General features: G+C 38.7%; 1 protein-coding gene across 1 annotated transcript in view; it reads left to right on the top strand.

Moving 5' to 3' along the window:
- The window catches only part of LOC117304544 (coiled-coil and C2 domain-containing protein 2A-like), a 38,965-nt gene extending 21,215 nt beyond the window's left edge, over nt 1-17,750 (top strand). Inside the window, exons 20-36 of the mRNA XM_033789066.1 lie at nt 804-951; nt 1,615-1,753; nt 2,372-2,584; nt 3,388-3,480; nt 4,629-4,720; nt 5,404-5,571; nt 5,959-5,989; nt 6,697-6,806; nt 7,536-7,731; nt 8,444-8,599; nt 9,887-10,084; nt 10,972-11,061; nt 12,113-12,364; nt 13,037-13,159; nt 14,101-14,159; nt 15,428-15,599; nt 16,480-17,750. Coding sequence (XP_033644957.1) covers nt 804-951; nt 1,615-1,753; nt 2,372-2,584; nt 3,388-3,480; nt 4,629-4,720; nt 5,404-5,571; nt 5,959-5,989; nt 6,697-6,806; nt 7,536-7,731; nt 8,444-8,599; nt 9,887-10,084; nt 10,972-11,061; nt 12,113-12,364; nt 13,037-13,159; nt 14,101-14,159; nt 15,428-15,599; nt 16,480-16,668 — 2,429 coding nt within the window. The 3' untranslated portion in view covers nt 16,669-17,750. The remainder of the gene's footprint in view (nt 1-803; nt 952-1,614; nt 1,754-2,371; nt 2,585-3,387; nt 3,481-4,628; nt 4,721-5,403; nt 5,572-5,958; nt 5,990-6,696; nt 6,807-7,535; nt 7,732-8,443; nt 8,600-9,886; nt 10,085-10,971; nt 11,062-12,112; nt 12,365-13,036; nt 13,160-14,100; nt 14,160-15,427; nt 15,600-16,479) is intronic.
- Nucleotides 17,751-18,853: the final 1,103 nt, after the last annotated feature.

Raw genomic sequence — 18,853 nt, 5'->3', positions numbered from 1 at the left:
GTACTAAAGTTGGTTTAACTCATGGTTCAACCCGATCGAGTTCAACTCTGTGTGTCTGAACGGTTCTAAAGTAAGTCCGAATCGAGTTCAACCCACAAAAGATAAACCGTCCAGGGAGGGGTTTTTCTTTAGACTGCTTCGGCTTTATCTTCTGTGTGTGGACAGAATAAAAAATACCAAATCCGGTTTAACTAACAACAGACGACCCATTAACCTCCGTAATCATTACGTTAACACACAATGACCAATGAACAGGACGATAAACAGGATTTTAGAGTAACAGGGTCGCGTTTGCTTTGAGCTCTTAAAACCAAAGATAAACCGAATCGGGTTTAACTCTGTGCTGTCTGAACGCAAGGGGTTTTTATTTTTACGACCACCCCCTGCTGCTCGTAGAAGTTAAACCGGTTCGGGTCAAACTTAGTACGCTGTCTGAACATACCCCATCGCGGAGTAGATTTATTGGATTGTTCTGGAGACTTCTCAGTTCTGAAAAGAACTGTCCTGCTTTTTAACTACTACCTGGGCGGAAGGTATAGGTAATCAGCTTGGACTACTACTTAAGCTTATTAACTGCACTACCGCGGAGTGAGTTCTTAAATGTAGTTCCTAAAAAGTTCCTAAGTTAAGATGAATCTTAGTGCTTTATGAAATCATACCCTGGCCCTTTTTTTTCTTTTTCTGTTGCTTATTCTTTTTCTTTTTCCCATCCATGTTTTCCAGTAATTTCCAAAGGTACCAAGGTGAAGTACACCCTCCCTTTATCCCAAGTTTGTTTTTTTATTTGTGTTTTATTTGACTAGGTGTATCATTTCATCTTGGTGAAGGAGATTCAGCCCAGTTATTTACTCTATTGACATCAGGAGCTCTGATGTCCAGTGTGTCCTGGGGGCTGGGGGACGACGACACGCCACTCGTACCACCTGCAAATCAGAACGCTAATGCTTTTAGGTCTGTAGTGTTTTCAGGTGTTTGTTTCAATGGAGCTTTCCAGTAATGGAGGGGGGGGAACAATTTCATCCATATTTTGACTGAACATATTTGTGCACACTGATTCGTAATATTGAATAGCAAATGGTTATTTTTGATTGGCAATTAACACATTTTGCGGAGCAATTTGGTCTGCTATACAAGGGAAATCGTTCACTGAGGGTTCATGTACCTGGATGCGTCGAGTAACCTTAATTAGACAAAGAATTTTTTAACATTTTAACCCTTTGGTGCACAAGGCGATCGCTAGCAGCCACAAAAAAAAATGTTAAACAGTCATAACTTAAAAACTACAACCACAATATAAACCGACCTCATACGGTTGTTTAGAGCGATTGTTGTGCTTTTGTTTAGTGTGATGTTCATCGAGGGTGCTTTTTGAACAATTTTGAGAAAAACACGGTTGAAGATATGCTTCTTCTTCTTCTTTTCATATATTGATCTTCTTCTTCTTCTTTTCATATATTGATCTGTTCACCAAAGCGTTAACAAATCTTCTTTTTCTTTCTTCTTTCTTAAAAGTTGCTTTAGTTGACAAAGCATGGTTTTGCATTCAAATAATATGGCAATCTTGCACTACTTGTGTTATTTCTTTAAAAAACATTAAGAAATGTTTGTTTGCAGTTCTGTTAAGCATCTTGATGCAGTTGCAGCAATTGGAGCCACAGGGATGATAGACCCAGAGAAGCTTGCTAAATGGGTTGCAGAAGCTCGCTTAGATCCTAACGACCCGGCTAATGCTAACTTACTCTATCTTATGAAGGTAAAGATCATCATAAGGAACTAGCAATCATCGTGGCATGTTGTGGTCGAGCGGTCTAGTGCATTTAACCCAAGCTATGGTGTTGTCAGCAGCAGAGTGTGGTGGGTTTGAATCCAGGTCATAGTGCTGGTGCCCTTGAGCATGTGTTGTGTAACACATGTAAAAGAACCCAGTGTACTTTTCAGAAAGAAAAGGGTTCGCCCCGGTGTTCCTGGCTGTTGCTGCTTTATGCGCCGTAACACCTTGTAAATCCTTATAAGGTGCTAAATAATTGCATCTCAAAGTTCATCACTGCAACTACCTATCTTTCTGAAAGTTTGTATACACTCAGCGCCTTGAGTACCTTGTTTAGTAGATGTTGGCACTATAGAAGACTTCGATATTATTATTATCATTATTAGCCTATAATACCAACAAGGCTCCTAGTGGATGATACTTATGCCTATATCCTTACACACTTGAGGTGGCAACGTGCCCCTGGTGGCAGTTTCTTTGGGTCGATAGCCCAATAATATTTATTCAAACTGCCCTCAATTACTGTTAGAAGAGTAAAATCTTAGACTGACCCTTGCAGTATAATCTCAACTACTGTTCTTGATCTTATACAATACCTGACAGGATAACAAAGCAGAGGTAGGACAGGGATACAAGGTACCAGACTTCTTTCGTCTTGAGCAGCTTCAGGCAGAGTTTAACTTCATGACCACTGAGGAGCTGAATGCCATCAGGAGGCTTAAACTCATCGAACTACGGCAGAAAGAGACACCAGAATTCAGGAACTTCAAGATGATTCCGTTACTTGACAAGGAGATTCCTGATGCATTGCTGCAGGTTAGGCCCAATTTTATACTTCATCGGAAATTAATTGTAAATTTCAAACTGCGAAATTGAGATGTACATGTAGCGCAAACAATAGACCCTTATTCACTGATGTCATTAATGATAACAATAATGCTGTCTTCTATAGCGCTGGTATCCACAAAAAGTGCTCATGGTGCTTGCTTCAATAAAAAAGTTCCCTCTTGGTTGTCTTCCAGCGGTGCAAATACCAAGAAAAATTTAAAAATCCAATGTCTATGGAATGTTACTATAGTATTTATAAAAAAAGTGTCTTTATTTGTTGCACAGGCTGTATACTCCACAGGGAGCTGAGACGGTTTAAGGAATAAATTCAATAGCCAAGTGGCTAGGGGTTATGATGTTTGAGTGCTTTAAGAAGCCCTTCGGTTGTGAAAAGCATGATACAAAAGTGAGCATTCTTAATATTATTATTAACCCATTGGTGCACAGATTAATTTTTTTTTGAAGCAAACAAAAAAGAACATGTTCACCCTAATTACCTCAATAATTTTCAATAGCACACCCTGTTGAACATCACACCAAACAAAAGCTCAACACTCGCTCTAAATAAAGGAATGAGGGCGGTATATTTTAGGGGTTGTAGTTTTTATGGTATGACTTGTGCACCAAAGGGTTAATATGACAGTGGAATAACATCACAATTACAAACAGGATTAGAATAGAGAAGTTAAGTGTTCGAGAAGAAGCTCTTATTTTTCCCAATATTTATATTCTTCTTATAAATAAATTTTTTTTTAGCTTGTTTTGTTTTGTTTTCTTCCGTTATCTTGTAGAAATATGAGAAGCGTATCCGTGAAGAGGAGGAAGGTGTTGTAGATGAAGACATGGATCCACACAGGGTTGCTGTAGCACTATTCCTTAGCAAGGTATTAAGAGTGGCTTTGTGCTTTCTCTGGGTTTGTGGATCCACACAGGGTTGCTGTAGCACTATTCCTAAGCAAGGTATTAAGAGTGGCTTTGTGCTTTCTCTGGGTTTGTGGATCCACACAGGGTTGCTGTAGCACTATTCCTTAGCAAGGTATTAAGAGTGGCTTTGTGCTTTCTCTGGGTTTGGGATCCACACAGGGTTGCTGTAGCACTATTCCTTAGCAAGGTACTAAGAGTGGCTTTGTGCTTTCTCTGGGTTTGGGTGCTTTTTACTTACTTATTTGAATCCTTTCTCAATCCAAACCAAACAGTTCATTGAGGGCCAAACAAGGCTGACACTTTACACACATATTTCAATTGTTTCATCAACTTGTGTAAACATTGTGGCTGTCGGTTTTTGTCCCAGTCATGAACGTTCAATGATTTAAAGGCACTGGACACCTTTTGTTATTGTATAAGACCAGTATTCTCAATTGGTCGTCAAAGTTGCAAGAGAATAATGGAAGAAAAAACACCCTCGTCGCACAAGTTGTGTGCTTTCAGAGTCTTGAATTTGAGACCTCAGCTGAGGTCTCGAATTCAATTCAAATATTTTAGTGAGAAATTACTTCTTTCTCAAAAACTACGTTACTTCAGAGGGGGCTGTTTCTCACAGTGTTTTATACTATCAACAGCTCTCCATTGCTCGTTACCAAGTAAGTTTTTATTCTAACAATCATTTTGAGTAATTACCAATAGTGTCCAGTGCCTTTAAGGGTATTTTGTTAATTGTTTTCTTAGCTGTCCATGGTTTGCAAACCAAGGGCTCTTTCCAAACCTAGACTTGGGCTCCGTCTCCGGGTCCTGGCTTTGTTTGATGTTGGAAACACTATGTAAAATATTAACTGTTCTAAAACTGAGGAAAGAACTGAAGCCGTAGTCTGAGCCCAAGCCAAGGTTTGGAAAAGGACTAGCAGTGGGCAAAAATGTTATTATGACGTTACAGTAGAAATTTTTTCTTTTCTATTTCGAGTGGTGTTCTCGGTCAATGGTGTTACAGCTGAGTTGTCCCCAGATCTCCCTCTCACTCTTTTACACGATGTATAGCACTGTGACAAATTTTGTTAATTGACTCGGATTTAGCTAATGGAGGTCTGTTCTCCCATAGGTACGTCAGCGAGTAGTTGCTCGGTTCAGAGCAGCTCAGCACCAGTACAGCCTGCAGGATGTTGTCAATGAAGACCAGGTACCAGACATCAGGTAACAAAAAGCAATAGTAATAGTAAATTAAGTGTCATGTTTTCAAGGTTTTTGTTATAAATGTTGCTTTATAACTTAGAGCAAGGACTTGTGTTCAAAGCAAGTAAAGTCTTTAAAAATGTAATTACATATATATGGTAGTATGGGGTGAAGTGTCAATCCTGTTAAACACTATCGATTTGGTCTTCTTCGATCTGGGTACTTTTTGCTTTGTAACACAAAACACAATGTCCATAGATTTACATTAAACTTACTAAGTTTGAAGATAATTATAGTAGAAAGCGTACCTTAAAATATTAGTTGCTGAGGTGCTGTAGTTTTGTAAAAATGAGTTAAACGACGTCATGAAAATATGTTTTTACATGCTAAATTAATTTCCGTCTCATGATCACTGTTTTTCTCATTTCTCAAAAACTACGGCACCTCAGCAAGTAATATTTTCAGGGAAGCTTTCTACTATCATTATCTTCAAACTGTGTCAGTTTAGTGTAAATCTGTAGACATTATGTGTTTTGTCCTACAAAAAGTACATAGACCCTTTAAAATACTATGTGCAATGGCTTACATGTGTACTTCATGGCTTGATCAATTCCTCTTATGAAATGTGCCAGATCGTATACAGACTGTAAAATTGTGCTTCGCCAACATATGTTTTTACTTTATTGAATACTTTCTTGTTTTAGCATGTTGGGGGGAACGTTAGTGAAGCTGTTTGAGCCTCGGCGCCCTCTACGACCGCAGAGGAAAGAACGAAAGATGGTGACTGCCCAAAACCTGACTGGACTGGAGGTTCAAATCCTAGTGAATATAGAGAGAGCTGTGGATATTCCAATCAGGAGGGGAACTGCAAGGTACAATGTTTGGCCTTTTTTCATTTAAACTTAAAAGGAAATGGCATGTCATGGCCAAGTGTTCTTGTTAAAAGGAGCCAAGCTATGGTGTTGTGAGCAGCAGAGTGTGGGTTTGAATCATGGGCATGAAACTTGAGCAAGGCACTTAACCATAATAAGGGAACCAATGTGTGGTGAAGAGGGTTTCAACTAGTGTTTTAAACCCAACGAGGCCTGGTTCTTGATAATTTTACCGAGATTGCATTCATAATTGTTTAAGCTTACAATACAACCTGGGAAGTGACAGTCGAGGGATCACCAAAAGGGGATGCACCTTTTTTTATTTCAAATTTAATAATTATATTTCTTTCAAATGTATAATGACTATATATATTTTTTATTTAACAGACAAGCTGGGGCTTCTCAAGTCGCCTCTAAGGTGAGTTTCTAATAAAATAATTAATATTGTTTCATTTGTATAGATTTGGTGACAGGTGTTTGTAATGATGTACAATATGCTTGTCACATATATTGTATACCGCCCTCTGTTGACAGTTGCTACATGACTGCCAGCTTAGAAACCATATGCCTCCAGGTAGGCATACAAGTAGTTTTCTACCCTGAACATCTGACGTCACACTTCGAGGCTCATGAATTACGCCAGAGAGTGGCCTCTAGCCTTTAGGTCAATCCCCGTTCATAATCAACTTTCACCCTCCATTCATTTCACAAACAGTCAAATCCTACATACTAACATTACATACACATGTGGACACTGAATGCAGGTGACCAAAGTTAAGCCGTGTTTTGATTGGTCGGAGGTGATGTTTGTCAGCTGCACTTACATCACCTCGGACCAATCAAAACACGGCTTAACTTTGGTCGCCTGCATTCAGTGTCCTACATCACCTTGGACCAATCAAAACACAGGTATGTAAAGCGCTGTCACTGCATGTGTATAGATGACATCATTCTATTCAATGCAATTGGTTCTGAAAAGCAAGTATCAGCCTTTATCCTTGTGGATTAGAGACAGGGGACCAGTCTAGTGGTTTCCAAGCTGGTGGTCATATTGTGACTGTCAACAGAAATATTTTGTATTATTATTATTATTAATATTTTTCTTCTTAATATTGTTATTTATAGCCACAAGTGCGTCCATTTGTTGAGGTGATGTTCCAGGAGACAGTGCAACATACTAGCGTTGCTGAAGGACCAAACCCCAACTGGAACGAAGAACTCAGACTGCCATTTATGTAAGTTGGTTGTCAGACAGATGGAAACTCAGTTCTTTCCTGATTCCCTATCTACTAAAAAGCTTTGTAAAGAATTTCCGAGTTGATCCCCCCAAAAAACTTGGAAAAAGTACATACTTTTCAATGAGGGGATGTGTTTATATTTAATAACTTTGGTCATTAAACTAACTGGATGAGCAGTAAATCTGCCTTGGGCATTCATAAGCTCTATTGGATTGTGCATGATCCAATTTAGTCCACTGTCTAGAAAAGGAATGACATTAGGACTTTACGAAATGCAGATAGAGTAACAGATACCCTAATAGCGAGGGATGTCAAATGTGGACTGTTGAAATCGTGGAGGAGTGTAATGTGACAGTAAAGAGGAAATATAACGGGGTGTAGTTTTGTTCAAGCGTTTAAAAACAAGAAGAGCAATTTTCAAATGGATTCAATCTCTTATTGGTAGCCAATGAAGGTCCCTAAGTGATGGGGTAATATGTTCTTAATAATGAGAAGTAAATTTAATAGATGTTAAATTTGCATCAGGGATATACAATGGTCATTTTGGTTTTTACCCATAATACATGTACACTGATGTGTGTTAGCACTGTATACTAAGTACTTTCCCAAGCTCTTTGAAAAAAAATCACATGCATATTACTCGGGTGAGATTCGAACCCACAACCTTTGCAATTCTTGAGCAGTGTCAAACCAACTGTATATTGAAATGTTCCAATGTTTTGCCAGCGCCCCTAATGAGGACTACTCAGCAGCCAACCTACAGACAGTCAAGGATACTATTTACATCCATCTATTTGATGAGGTCATTACTGACCTATTGGAGGATGACCGAGACCGTGGGACCAACGTCCATCAGAGGATGGAGAGACGATGGCTAGGGAGTATCTCTATGCCTTTTACAACAGTCTACTTCCAAGGCAGAGTGAGTACCTAGAAATGTTTCTTTTTATACTGCCTTTTATTGTTAATTCATGATATCACAGCATGCAGAAGAAAGATCGTATTTTTCTTTAAAAAAAAACGATAACGATAAGGACGCGCAAAGAGAACGCATTCTATTGGTTGAATTGCTCCAAGCAGAATACGCCCACGCTTATTTAACCGATCGAGGGAATGCATTTTTAACGTTCTCGTTTTCGTTCTCGTTATCGAGGCCTGTGTGACCGGGCCTTAGTTGGGCTAGGTCCGGTAGCTGTAGATCTTGAGGGTCTTTCGCAGGATTCGTGCATGTCAAGGCCGAGTGGATAAGAACACCAGACTCAAGCTCTGGTGTTTCTGATCAGCAGAGTGTGGGTTCGAGTCCTGGTCTTGATACTTGTGTCCTTATACAAGACACTTGTCCTACTGTTTTCAAAGGACCAAATATCGTGCCTGTATGAAGGCCCGGTCACACAGGCCACGATAATGAGTACGATAAACATGCACACGCTCGATTGGTTGAATAAGCGTGAGGTATTCTGTGTGGAGCAATTCAACCTATAGAAAGCGTCCTCTTGGCGTCTTATCGCTGCAGTGTGACTTGGCCTTTACAACTACTTCACTGATAACAGCTGATAAGAGTCACGGTGAAACCTGTGAGTAGAATTAATGGGAAGTTCACATAATGTTTTATTTAATTCATATTTGGCTCTCAGGTGTCGGGCACATTTCAATTGGAGGCACCCATGGTATTGTTAGGGTATGATCGGAGTTCAGAGAACGTTAATCCAGGAGCAGCAAACGCTACATATCTCACTCTCTTCATCACCATTGAACCTCCATTGACATCTCCAGAAAAACTCAAAGACAAGGTAGGTGGCATAAACAAAACGAATTGAAAATAATTCTGCCAAATCTTTCTGCCTGAGAACTTAAAGCCCTCATAGAAAATGGAATAGGGATTCCTTCGGGATTCCTCCGGGATTCCACCGGAGAACAGAAATCCTGGCAATATCTAAGTTTCTTACTGGGATCCTGCATTAGGACATTTGGAAGAACAGGGATTCCCGGTGTGATTCCCGGCAAGATAGTTCACAATCGGGATACTGGTGGGATTTTTGTAATTACATTTTTATTAGTGGGATTTTTCGACTTGTTTTTACATTGTTTGTAATTTTTATTGTTTCTTTTAATAGAACACAAAGGTATTAGGACTTATAATTTTGTTCATCAAATTCTGTTGAAACCTGCTATATGATGCATAGTTTTTCAATCGCATATGTTTCTCTCTGGAGATTTTTGTGGGATTTTAACCACTTCATGGCGTGTATTTACGTAAAATCTGTCTGGACTGGCCTATGACAGGCTGTTTTTATTGCCCGGAACAAATTCAGAGCACCCTGAATTTGGTTGCAATCTGTTGGACATTTGACATGAATATCAAGGCAGACATTCCATTGTGCTGCATGTATACTAGGCATGTACCTACATGTACATGTACATGAACATGTACCATGCTATCATTTGGTTTTGTAAGCCTTTAGGGACCACAATACTAAATACTAAATGTTGAAGCGCCTTGAGCAACGGCTTTTACCAAAAAGTACGGCCGCAAGATTGTGACCTACTTCCTCTCAAACAAGAGGGTCAAAGAAAAGGTATCAGATTGAATTAACATTTTCGTATGATTCCCATGTCAACATAAAACATAGAACTCTTTAAGCAAAACAATGTGTATCTGTTTTCCTGGAATAATGGAGCGAAAAATCAACAAAATTAGCTTTGCCTGGACGTTTTGTGATGATTTAACAGAAGTTAACAGTCTCTAAAGAGAGTTTAAAATATACTCGTATTTGCGGTTGATAACGGACTGTTGAAGTGGACAATTACAATAGAAATTGTATTCTAATGGTTTTAACCTTTCCATGGATGTGTGATGTACATTTTATACTCGGTGTTTCCAAGTGCTGGGGAAAACAATCCACATTGTACTTGGGTGGGATTGGTACCCACAACCCATGCATTCTACAGCAATTGTCTTTATAATTATTTAATATTTATATATTTTAATCTTCAAATTTAATATTGAAGCTGAAGCCAAAGATTTTTATAAGTAAAAAATTGCTGATCTATTTTTTCAAAATTGTCTTTGTATTCAGTTTGACTCAAATGAGGATGACCAGCTACTTGCATATGCAGATAACTACCAAACGGAGTCAAGTGCTAAATTCCCCAACCGTCAGTTGACAATAACTGTAATGGATATCAATGGTAAAGCAGTATTCATCACACGCTATTTCAGACCGATCAAACCACCAGATGAGGTTGTCGCTGATACAACAGGTCTCAAGGCAGTGGTAAGGGTTCAGATTGATTCAGCATGTCATGGTTGAGCGGATAAAAGCACCGAACACAAGCTTTGGTGTTTCTGATTATGGGATCTGGTCCCCGTCGTGATACTTGTGTCCTTAAACAAGACACTTAACCATGATTCAATGTGATTGCTTCGTCCTTAGTATGGGATGTAAAGCCATTGCGTCCCGTGTGTTATATAACGCACATGAAACAACCCAATGTACTTAGCCAAAATAGAAGGGGTTTGACTGGCTGCATATTGAGCCTCAGCACCTGGTAAAACATGGTGCTATGTAAAAGGAGTAGGTCTCATAATTCAGACGTAGTCCCTTGCAGGAAAATACTGAATGTTGAAGCGCCTTGAGCGGCACTAAGTGACGGATATGAGCAATATATGGGTTTTTATTTTAATTCATACTCGCATTTCCAAATCAAATGGTGCGCCATTCATGTATTTACACTGTGTTTACAGCAAAAGTCAATCATTTGACTTTGGAAGAGTATTTTAATTCCAGTCCAATAGTTTTCAATAAACACCACAATCAAATCAATCTGTGATAATTTCTTGAAATTCAGAGGTCATAATTGAATATAATGGAATAATGGTCAACATTTTTGCTGGGCTTGATTTCCTGAGAGCAGCTTCAGCATAAAAATTTACAAAGCTCTTTTCTTTGCCTTGACAGTATTCATGGCAGAAATATCCCCCCCCCCTTCCCCACGTCAGATAATTACAAATCTTGTACTATGTCTTGTAGCTAGCAAATAAATCAAAATCACTATTTTCTGATAAGGCCTCTTAAAGATTGTCTTGAGACCAAAATAACTGGTTTCTAAAATATTGCTTAAACATATTCTAAATCTTCAATCTTGGTTTATATTTTTGTAGGAGAGGGTTGCTCGATTTGTGTCCTTGATTCCGTTTGTATCGGACAATGTTGTCTTCCCAGGACTCTGTGACATTTGGAGCACATGTGACGTAAGTGACAGGAGCACTTGGGTACTTTTTGTAGGACACAAAACACAATGTGTACAGATTTACATTAAACTTACACAGTTTGAAGTCTGATAATGTTGGAAGAAAGCTTCCCTTAAAATATTACTTACTCAGGTGCTGTATGTTATGGTATTTTAATACGTTAAAACATGCTAAAACTGAGACGAAATTTACATTGTTTTACAATCCACTACAAGCTAAAGTCACTTTTTGTATTGATATAGGAAAGTGAAAGACCTCAACGGCTATGAGTAACCCAACTATTGGTTGTTGGGGGAAGTTCCACTTTCAATTGTAATTGAAAATATTTGGTTTGCGGTAACACCATGTGTGTGTCTACTTGCCAGGTAGATTTTGTTCTTTAGAGAACTGTCTTTTTTATATTCTACCGAGGAGTAGATTTTTTGAATCTGGGAGACTTCTCAGTTCTGATAAAACAGTCCTGCTTTTAACTGCTACCTGGGCGGAAGGTAGAAAATCAGCCACAACTACATTGGATCGTTATTAACCTCACTACTACGGAGCGAGTTCTTAATATGTAGGTCTCAACCATTCGACTAGCTTGCTCTAGTCATCGTCAGGGGACTGAATTAAATTAATTAGGGTCTTATTTCATGCTGTCTTGAAAGCATTTGACTTCATCCATTTAAGCTTGGGCGATATCACGATATTATCGAATATCGCGATACTAATTTGGAAACGATTTCAATATCGGATCGATTTGGTTTTAATCGAAATATCGATATATCGCGATATATCGATTAAATATCGCAAAATCACGATGTATTTCCTAGCTGAGACATCTTGCACCCCATAGGTTTGGAGTAAAACCAGAAGAATAGGTCATTTATAAGAACACCTCTCTTTCTTATGCTATGACTGTCTCTTCTACAACTTTCAATGGGAGTTAGAAGACTGATGATGTCAAATTTAATACATCGCGATTATATCAAATATCGCGATATATTGTCGGCGATATATCGTGAATAAAATAAATCAATATTGCCCAAGCTTACGTCCATTTTCTCTACAGCAATTTCTTCAAATGCTGCAAGGAGACGAAGAGGAGCATGCTGTCCTTCTCTGTAATTACTTCCTCTTCCTCAACAAGAAGGCCTGGTTAATCACTGGTACAGCCATCCCAGAGGGAACCACTACATACGTCCTGACCAGAGAAGACAGTGGTAGCTACTGGATCTGGAGCCCTTCAACTGGAGAGCACTACAACCAGTTCGATAGTTTCTGTCCGTTGAAGACAGTGGGGAGTATCGTGAACCATGAAAATGTAATTTCTGAAACTATCTTTTAAGGCACTGGACACCTTTGGTAATTGTCAACAAAAAGTATTCTCACTTGGTGTATCCAAACATAATGCATAAAATAACAAAACTGAAAATTTTGACTCAATTGGTCATCGAAGTTGCAAGAGGTTGACGAAAGAAAAGCACTCTTGTTAAACAAATGTGTGTGCTTTTAGATGCATAATCAAAGGCTTTAGGCCTGAATTTTTGAAATATTTGAGTGAGAAATAGCTTCTTTCTGAAAAACTATGTTACTTCAGAGGGAGTCATTACTCACAATAATTTTTACTTGCAACAGCTCTCCATTGCTCATTACCAAGTAAGTTTTTTATGCCTACAATTATTTTGAGTAATTACCAATATTGCCCAGTGCCTTTAAGGGCTCTTTGGTATTTCATAACAGATCCCCATAAATAAAGTCCATTACCTTCGAATATTACACCTGAACACAGACAAAAACACTTGTTGTGTCGTGACCAAATTGGTTAAGAGTTGAGCAAAGAAACAAAATTACTAAGAGCAGGTCTTGACTCTGCTGCCCCTGGATTAACAAGTGAAATGTTCTACTAATCTTTCTTGTTTTAACATTGGACAATCATACACATTGTATCCACACTAAACTAACTTCAGCACTGTGTGCCTTGTTATTTATACAGGTTTGGTTTAACATGCAAGTCAATGATGAGCCTCTTAGGATTGACTTTGACATCAGTAAAGCTAAGCTATGGAAGCCTTTCTTTGGCCGTAGCTACCCAAACCCCGGGCTTTCAAGTGTTCAGGTGAGTTTATTGTAGGAGAAAAGTTATTTAACCGGTGAGAGACAATAGCAACTCGTACCAAAATGCACCTAGCGACCTTGAGGTTTGACCTACTTCCATTTACATAGAGAGGTCAAAGTAAAGGTCATGTCCGGATATAAAAAATGTCTAAGTATATTGGTAGGTTTACATAGAATCCCAATTTCTAAACACAAAACCTAATTTTCTGTTTCATGTTATTTCTGATTGACATTTTTTCAAGAAATGAACAGTAACGTGTTAAACATGTACATTGTATATGGGCGTTTTGTGATTGATTATGCAGAAATGAATTGTCTTTAAAGGGTTAAGAACATTCTCGTTTTCTCAGTAAGAAGATATTGGGTTTTTTTTACTCTATAAGGAATCATGTCTGTGCGTGGAGACTTTGGAACGGATGTACCCATTGTGTATTGTAATATTGTGTGCAAACTGCCTGCCCGATATTCAATGCTTGGTGAGTGTGTCTGACCAATCACTGCATCTCGGTTGTCCCAGCGCGCTCCACGCACGGAGGGTTTGGAGCTTATGATAGGCATTGAGTTGGCCTATACATGTACCTCATACATTCCACATTCACCACACACAGGCAGAAATCCCCATAATGTCAAAACAACAATAGCTCCAAGCGCTCCAAGCAAGAGAGTGTGAAGACCATGATGCCCACTACACTCCACATTCACCGCACACAGGCATGACTTTACCCATAATGATTAGGAAAGAAAAGAAAAAACACTCTCCATGCAGGGAGTCTAGGTTCTTTCTTTTTTTGAGACCACAAAATGTGTCGTTATTTGATCACATTATTAACCTCGTGTATGTATGTAAAAATAAACATGAATTTAGATTGATATCAGTTCACATTTATTAATGAAAGTGGATTATTGTGACTGTTCATGTTTTTGTATTTTGAATGTTAACAGCCAACGCAGTTATCATACTACCAGACTGACAGGGAATATGTGGCAGACCTACAGGACAAGTAAGTCTAAACTGAGATTTCTTAACCCTGCAACACGACAAGGGGGCGGCAACGACTGGCATAGTTTTTCGTTCAATAACAGAAGAACAATTCAGTCAAATCCGTTCATATTACATGCAATCTTCTATAAGAAACCCCATCTTTCATAATGTCAGTTTTAAGGCCGCTGTCCAGTCTGTTCTAAGTTGGCCTGCTTTCTCCCTATGGCTCTCCCTCCACCTGGACCTGTCCGTGGCGTCCCTTGTATCGACTCGCAGCAGTGGCATTCCATTCAACACTGAGCTCTGCCACATCTTGCGCGGTCGGCCAATGGGTGTGGGCCCGCCCACAATACGTTGGTACACCTCTTGACCCAGTTGGCAGCCTCCTTTCTCTCTACATGACCAATCCACCTCAGCCTGTGCCTCCTCAATACGGTGCCGATCCCTTCCACTCCGACTCTCCTCCTCAGCTCCTCACTTGACAGCCTGTCAGCCAGAGCCACCCCACACATCTGCCTGATCATTCTCATCTCCCCCTTTGAGATAGTTTATTCATCCATGGGGTTGAGTTCTCTAACGGGTCATCATAACCCTTGTGAAGTTTGCTGGTGGCAGTCCCATTTGGAGACTTTCTGGTTTGATGGCAGCAGACTTACCGGGTAAAGCCATTGTTCCCAGAATTATGCGCATGCTCAGAAAACAATGGAAATTTACCCGGTAAGTCTGCTGCCACCTAGCATTGGAAAGTCTCTCATTGACATGTCCAGATAGTAATAATAATAATAATAATAAACGGCATTTTAAATATGCTCTACTTAGAAAACTAAATCACAGCGCTTACAAAAATATTTAGTACAGGAAACTAAATAAATAAATGAAAAATCAATTGAATTAAATGAAATGAAAGCCACCTGAATGGAATAAGTTGATTAATGTTGAAATAGGTATGTTTGATCATTTGCTTGAAGTTGTCAGATACATAAAAACATACGTCAGATACACCCATTCAGACGTACGACAGATCTTTGCCTACATGCATTTGTACACAAACCTTGAATTTCATTTATAGATAAGGTCTACAGCCAACTAATGTAATATATCAATCATCAGACTACTACTAAGTCTTTCTAGCATGGGCCCCACATTAGGAACAACCCAAACAGACTTGATTAAAAGTGCCTTATTGAAGTGAAAGTTGCCTGGGATATATTGTTGAAGGTAGGAGTATTTTTTAGTTTGACCCGCAGTTTTCTTACCCATGGAACTTCTTATTATCAACGTTGACAGGATTGAGAAGAAGTTAAGAGACTGCATTATGGCGTGGCGGCCACGTCACATCACACGCTGGAATCGTTACTGCACCCAGGTCTTCAGGCAAATTCTACGTAAGCTTGAGTTTAGCCAGGCTGGTAGCGACGAACACCAGGGCGAGCTCCAACAGCTTCTTGAATCCTACAATGTAAGTACCTATAGAATGTTTTTGAATTGAAACACTGGTCTATTGCTTGATTTAGGGTGTCATGGCCGAGTGGTTAAGAGCATCAAATTCAAGTTCTGGTGGTTAAGTCATCAGAGTGTCGGTTTGAATCCCGTTCGTGACACTTGTGTCCTTGAGCAAGATACTTGACTATAACTGCTTCTCTTCACCCAGGGGTATAAATGGGTACCTGCGAGGGTAGAGGTTGATATTGTGTACAAAATATCCTGTGGAGCGCTGCGGTTGCCCAGGGAGCTGAGAAAGATTAAAGGAATGTTATTGGCCCAATGACCAGGGCACTAATGTAAAGTGCATTGAGAAGGCTATTGTGAAGAATTTGTTACAATTTTTTATTTTTTTTTTACATGCCATTCTATTTTGCATGACCATCACCATGTCCCAATGGCTAATTTCATAGCACACAAATACATAGAGTTTGGAACTTGAAGCAATGTTGCAACAGCAGTACGATAAAGCCGTACAAGATCATACTGATGGAAAAGTCTACCATCTTTGTGAAATGTAAGCACCTGGTATGATAGCCATGTATGTAAGCCCTGGTAAAGTTGTGTACATGTACATGTACTAGGATTTGGTAATGCACGTAAAAGGATCTAGAACACTGATCGTGAAAGAGTAGGGGTTAACCCTGGTGTTTCTGGTTCTTATAGCAAGCACCCTTTACAGGTTTCCTCAGACTTGCTAGCTACACTGACTATCTCACTAATAAGGCATCCATGGTTTTATTACCAGATGATAATAACAATCTGTATCTGAAAGAAACTCTCTTGTTTTCAGCTGATTTTAATTGATTTGTTTTATGCAATCTTTAGTAAATATGACACATTGGTTCCCTTTACAGCTCTGTGGCTTCCCGTTGCATACTTCATACACAGAGATGCGTATGGTGATAGAGAAAGTGCGGAGTACCGGTGTACATATCAATGAGTCTTCTGATGTTGAGTTTGGTCTAGCTGTTCACATTCATCCGTATCCAAACAGTGTACTTTCCGTTTGGGTTTATATCGCCTCTATGACTAGGAAACGGTAGTTCGCTTCAAAGTTGGGTATCATCATCATGCTGACATCTGTGTGGGTACAGCGCACAGGCCTTGCTCAGTGGCTACATTTTGTTTGTTTTGTTTATTATTTGTTTCCAATGTTCGGCATGTTGAGTGGCTCGGTGAGGTTGCTTTGTTCCAATGGATACCTGTAAGGGCAGAGATGGTTTATGTGAATGATAAGCTTGGAGCACGTTTGATAAACTCGCAGCACTGGCTGTTTACTCCCCAGGGAGCTGAGATGGTTTAAGGAATGAAATATATGGCCAAGTGACCAGGGGTAATAATGTCAGAAGCGCTTTGATACGTCCTTCAGGCTGTGATAAAGCGCTATATAAAAATGGAAATTGAATCCCAACCATACTCAACGATATAAGTTCAGTACACCATCATTAAAGGGGCTTGACACCATTGGTAATTGCTCAAAAAATTGTTTGCGTAAAAACTTACTTGGTAGACTGGCAGTTGTGAAGGATGTAGACTTTTGATTTTAGAATGGCTTTTGGCTCTGTAAGCCCATGCAAGACATGTTTCCGCATCCCAGTCATTCAGTTGCAGTAAAACAAGTAATTAAAAAAAGCACAATGACAATTTCTTGCATTTCTGAATCCACTTTACTCTTGAGTAAGTGTCTTTTCCCAAACAATGTATACACTGTACTATTGGAAGAAAAACTTAAAGGAAGGGTATTGGTAATTAATGCGAAAATGATTGACCATAAAAACTTACTTGGTTGGTAAGTTGTAGACTGCAGCTGTAGATAATGTATAACATTTTGAGAAACAATTCCCTTCAAAGCAATGTGTTTTCAGAAAGAGGCATTCAAAAACATTTCAATATGAGAAACGTGTCTGAATTAAACATTTCTCAGATTGGGTATTCCAGTTACCGTTTATTTCTTCTTTATGGACATAACAGTTCCAGGATTTTGGCGATATCTCAACAACACTACACTCTTTTGAAATGAAATATTCACAGGCAAAATTTTTGGTATTTATCTGTATTTGAATGAAATTAAAACAAGCGTACAGTTCCATAAACCAAAGGTATACTTTACCTTTAATAAAATACATCTGACTGAATGTTTTAAAGACACTGGACACTATTAGTAATTGTCAAAGACCAGTCTTCTCACTTGCTGTATCTCAACATATGCATAAAATAACAAGCCTGTGAAAATATGAACTAAATTGATCGACGAAGTTGTGAGATAATAATGAAAGAAAAACACCCTTGTCACATGAAGTTGTGTGCTTTCAGATGCTTGATTTTGAGACCTCAAATTCTAAATCTGAGGTCTCGAAATCAAATTAGTGGAAAATTACTTCTTTCTTGAAAACTACATCACTTCAGAGGGAGCTGTTTTTCACAATGTTTTATACTACCAACCTCTCCCCATTACTCGTTACCAAGTAAGGTTTTATGCTTATAATTATTTTGAGTAATTACCAATAGTGTCCACTGCCTTGAAAGAATAAATGTGCCTTCAATAAAAGCTACGTTGCTTTCTCTTCAGCAATTTTTTCCAGCAAAGTTTCCATAATTGGGTTGAGAATCAGCACAACTGTCCAGTTATATTTTTATCAATTAATGCCAATTTCTTGATCTTACTATATGACTTTTAAATTATTTATTTAAATTTATCAACTGTGATAAGAGAATACCATGAATACTCCGTGACATGTGATAGTTATAAGTTTGATACTTTGCTAAAATGCAATTCATAAAATTGTACATTTTTGCTTTTTATCTTGTACATTCAGTGTGAATGAAACACTTTTCATTAACATGTAGATTAAGACTGTTCTTTTGGTTTTGTAAATATTGTGATCAAAGTTTGCTGCAATAAAATTTTATATTAAAAAAATCTGATCATTTTTTTAGCATTTCCATACTTTTTCTTAATAAAAAAAAAATGTATTACTTCAACAGGGAATAACGGCATTGTTATTCCTGGCCATCATGTGTACTTTTAGACTACTCTTATAACTTCATCAACTCTGTCTCATCAACTTCTTCAACTACCTTCACACCTTGTGGGAATGCTTAAAGGAACACGTTGCCTTAGATCGGACGAGTTGGTCTATAAAAAGCGTTTGTAACCTTTTTCTATAGAATGCATTTGGTTGGAAAGATGATCCACACAAATTTGCCTCAACGTTGCGTGGTTTTCCC

Source organism: Asterias rubens, chromosome 21 (genome assembly GCF_902459465.1).
Source record: "Asterias rubens chromosome 21, eAstRub1.3, whole genome shotgun sequence".
In the NCBI taxonomy this organism is placed as follows: domain Eukaryota; kingdom Metazoa; phylum Echinodermata; class Asteroidea; order Forcipulatida; family Asteriidae; genus Asterias; species Asterias rubens.
Note: the sequence above shows the minus strand (reverse complement) of the source record. Positions and strands in the feature narration are given on the sequence as shown.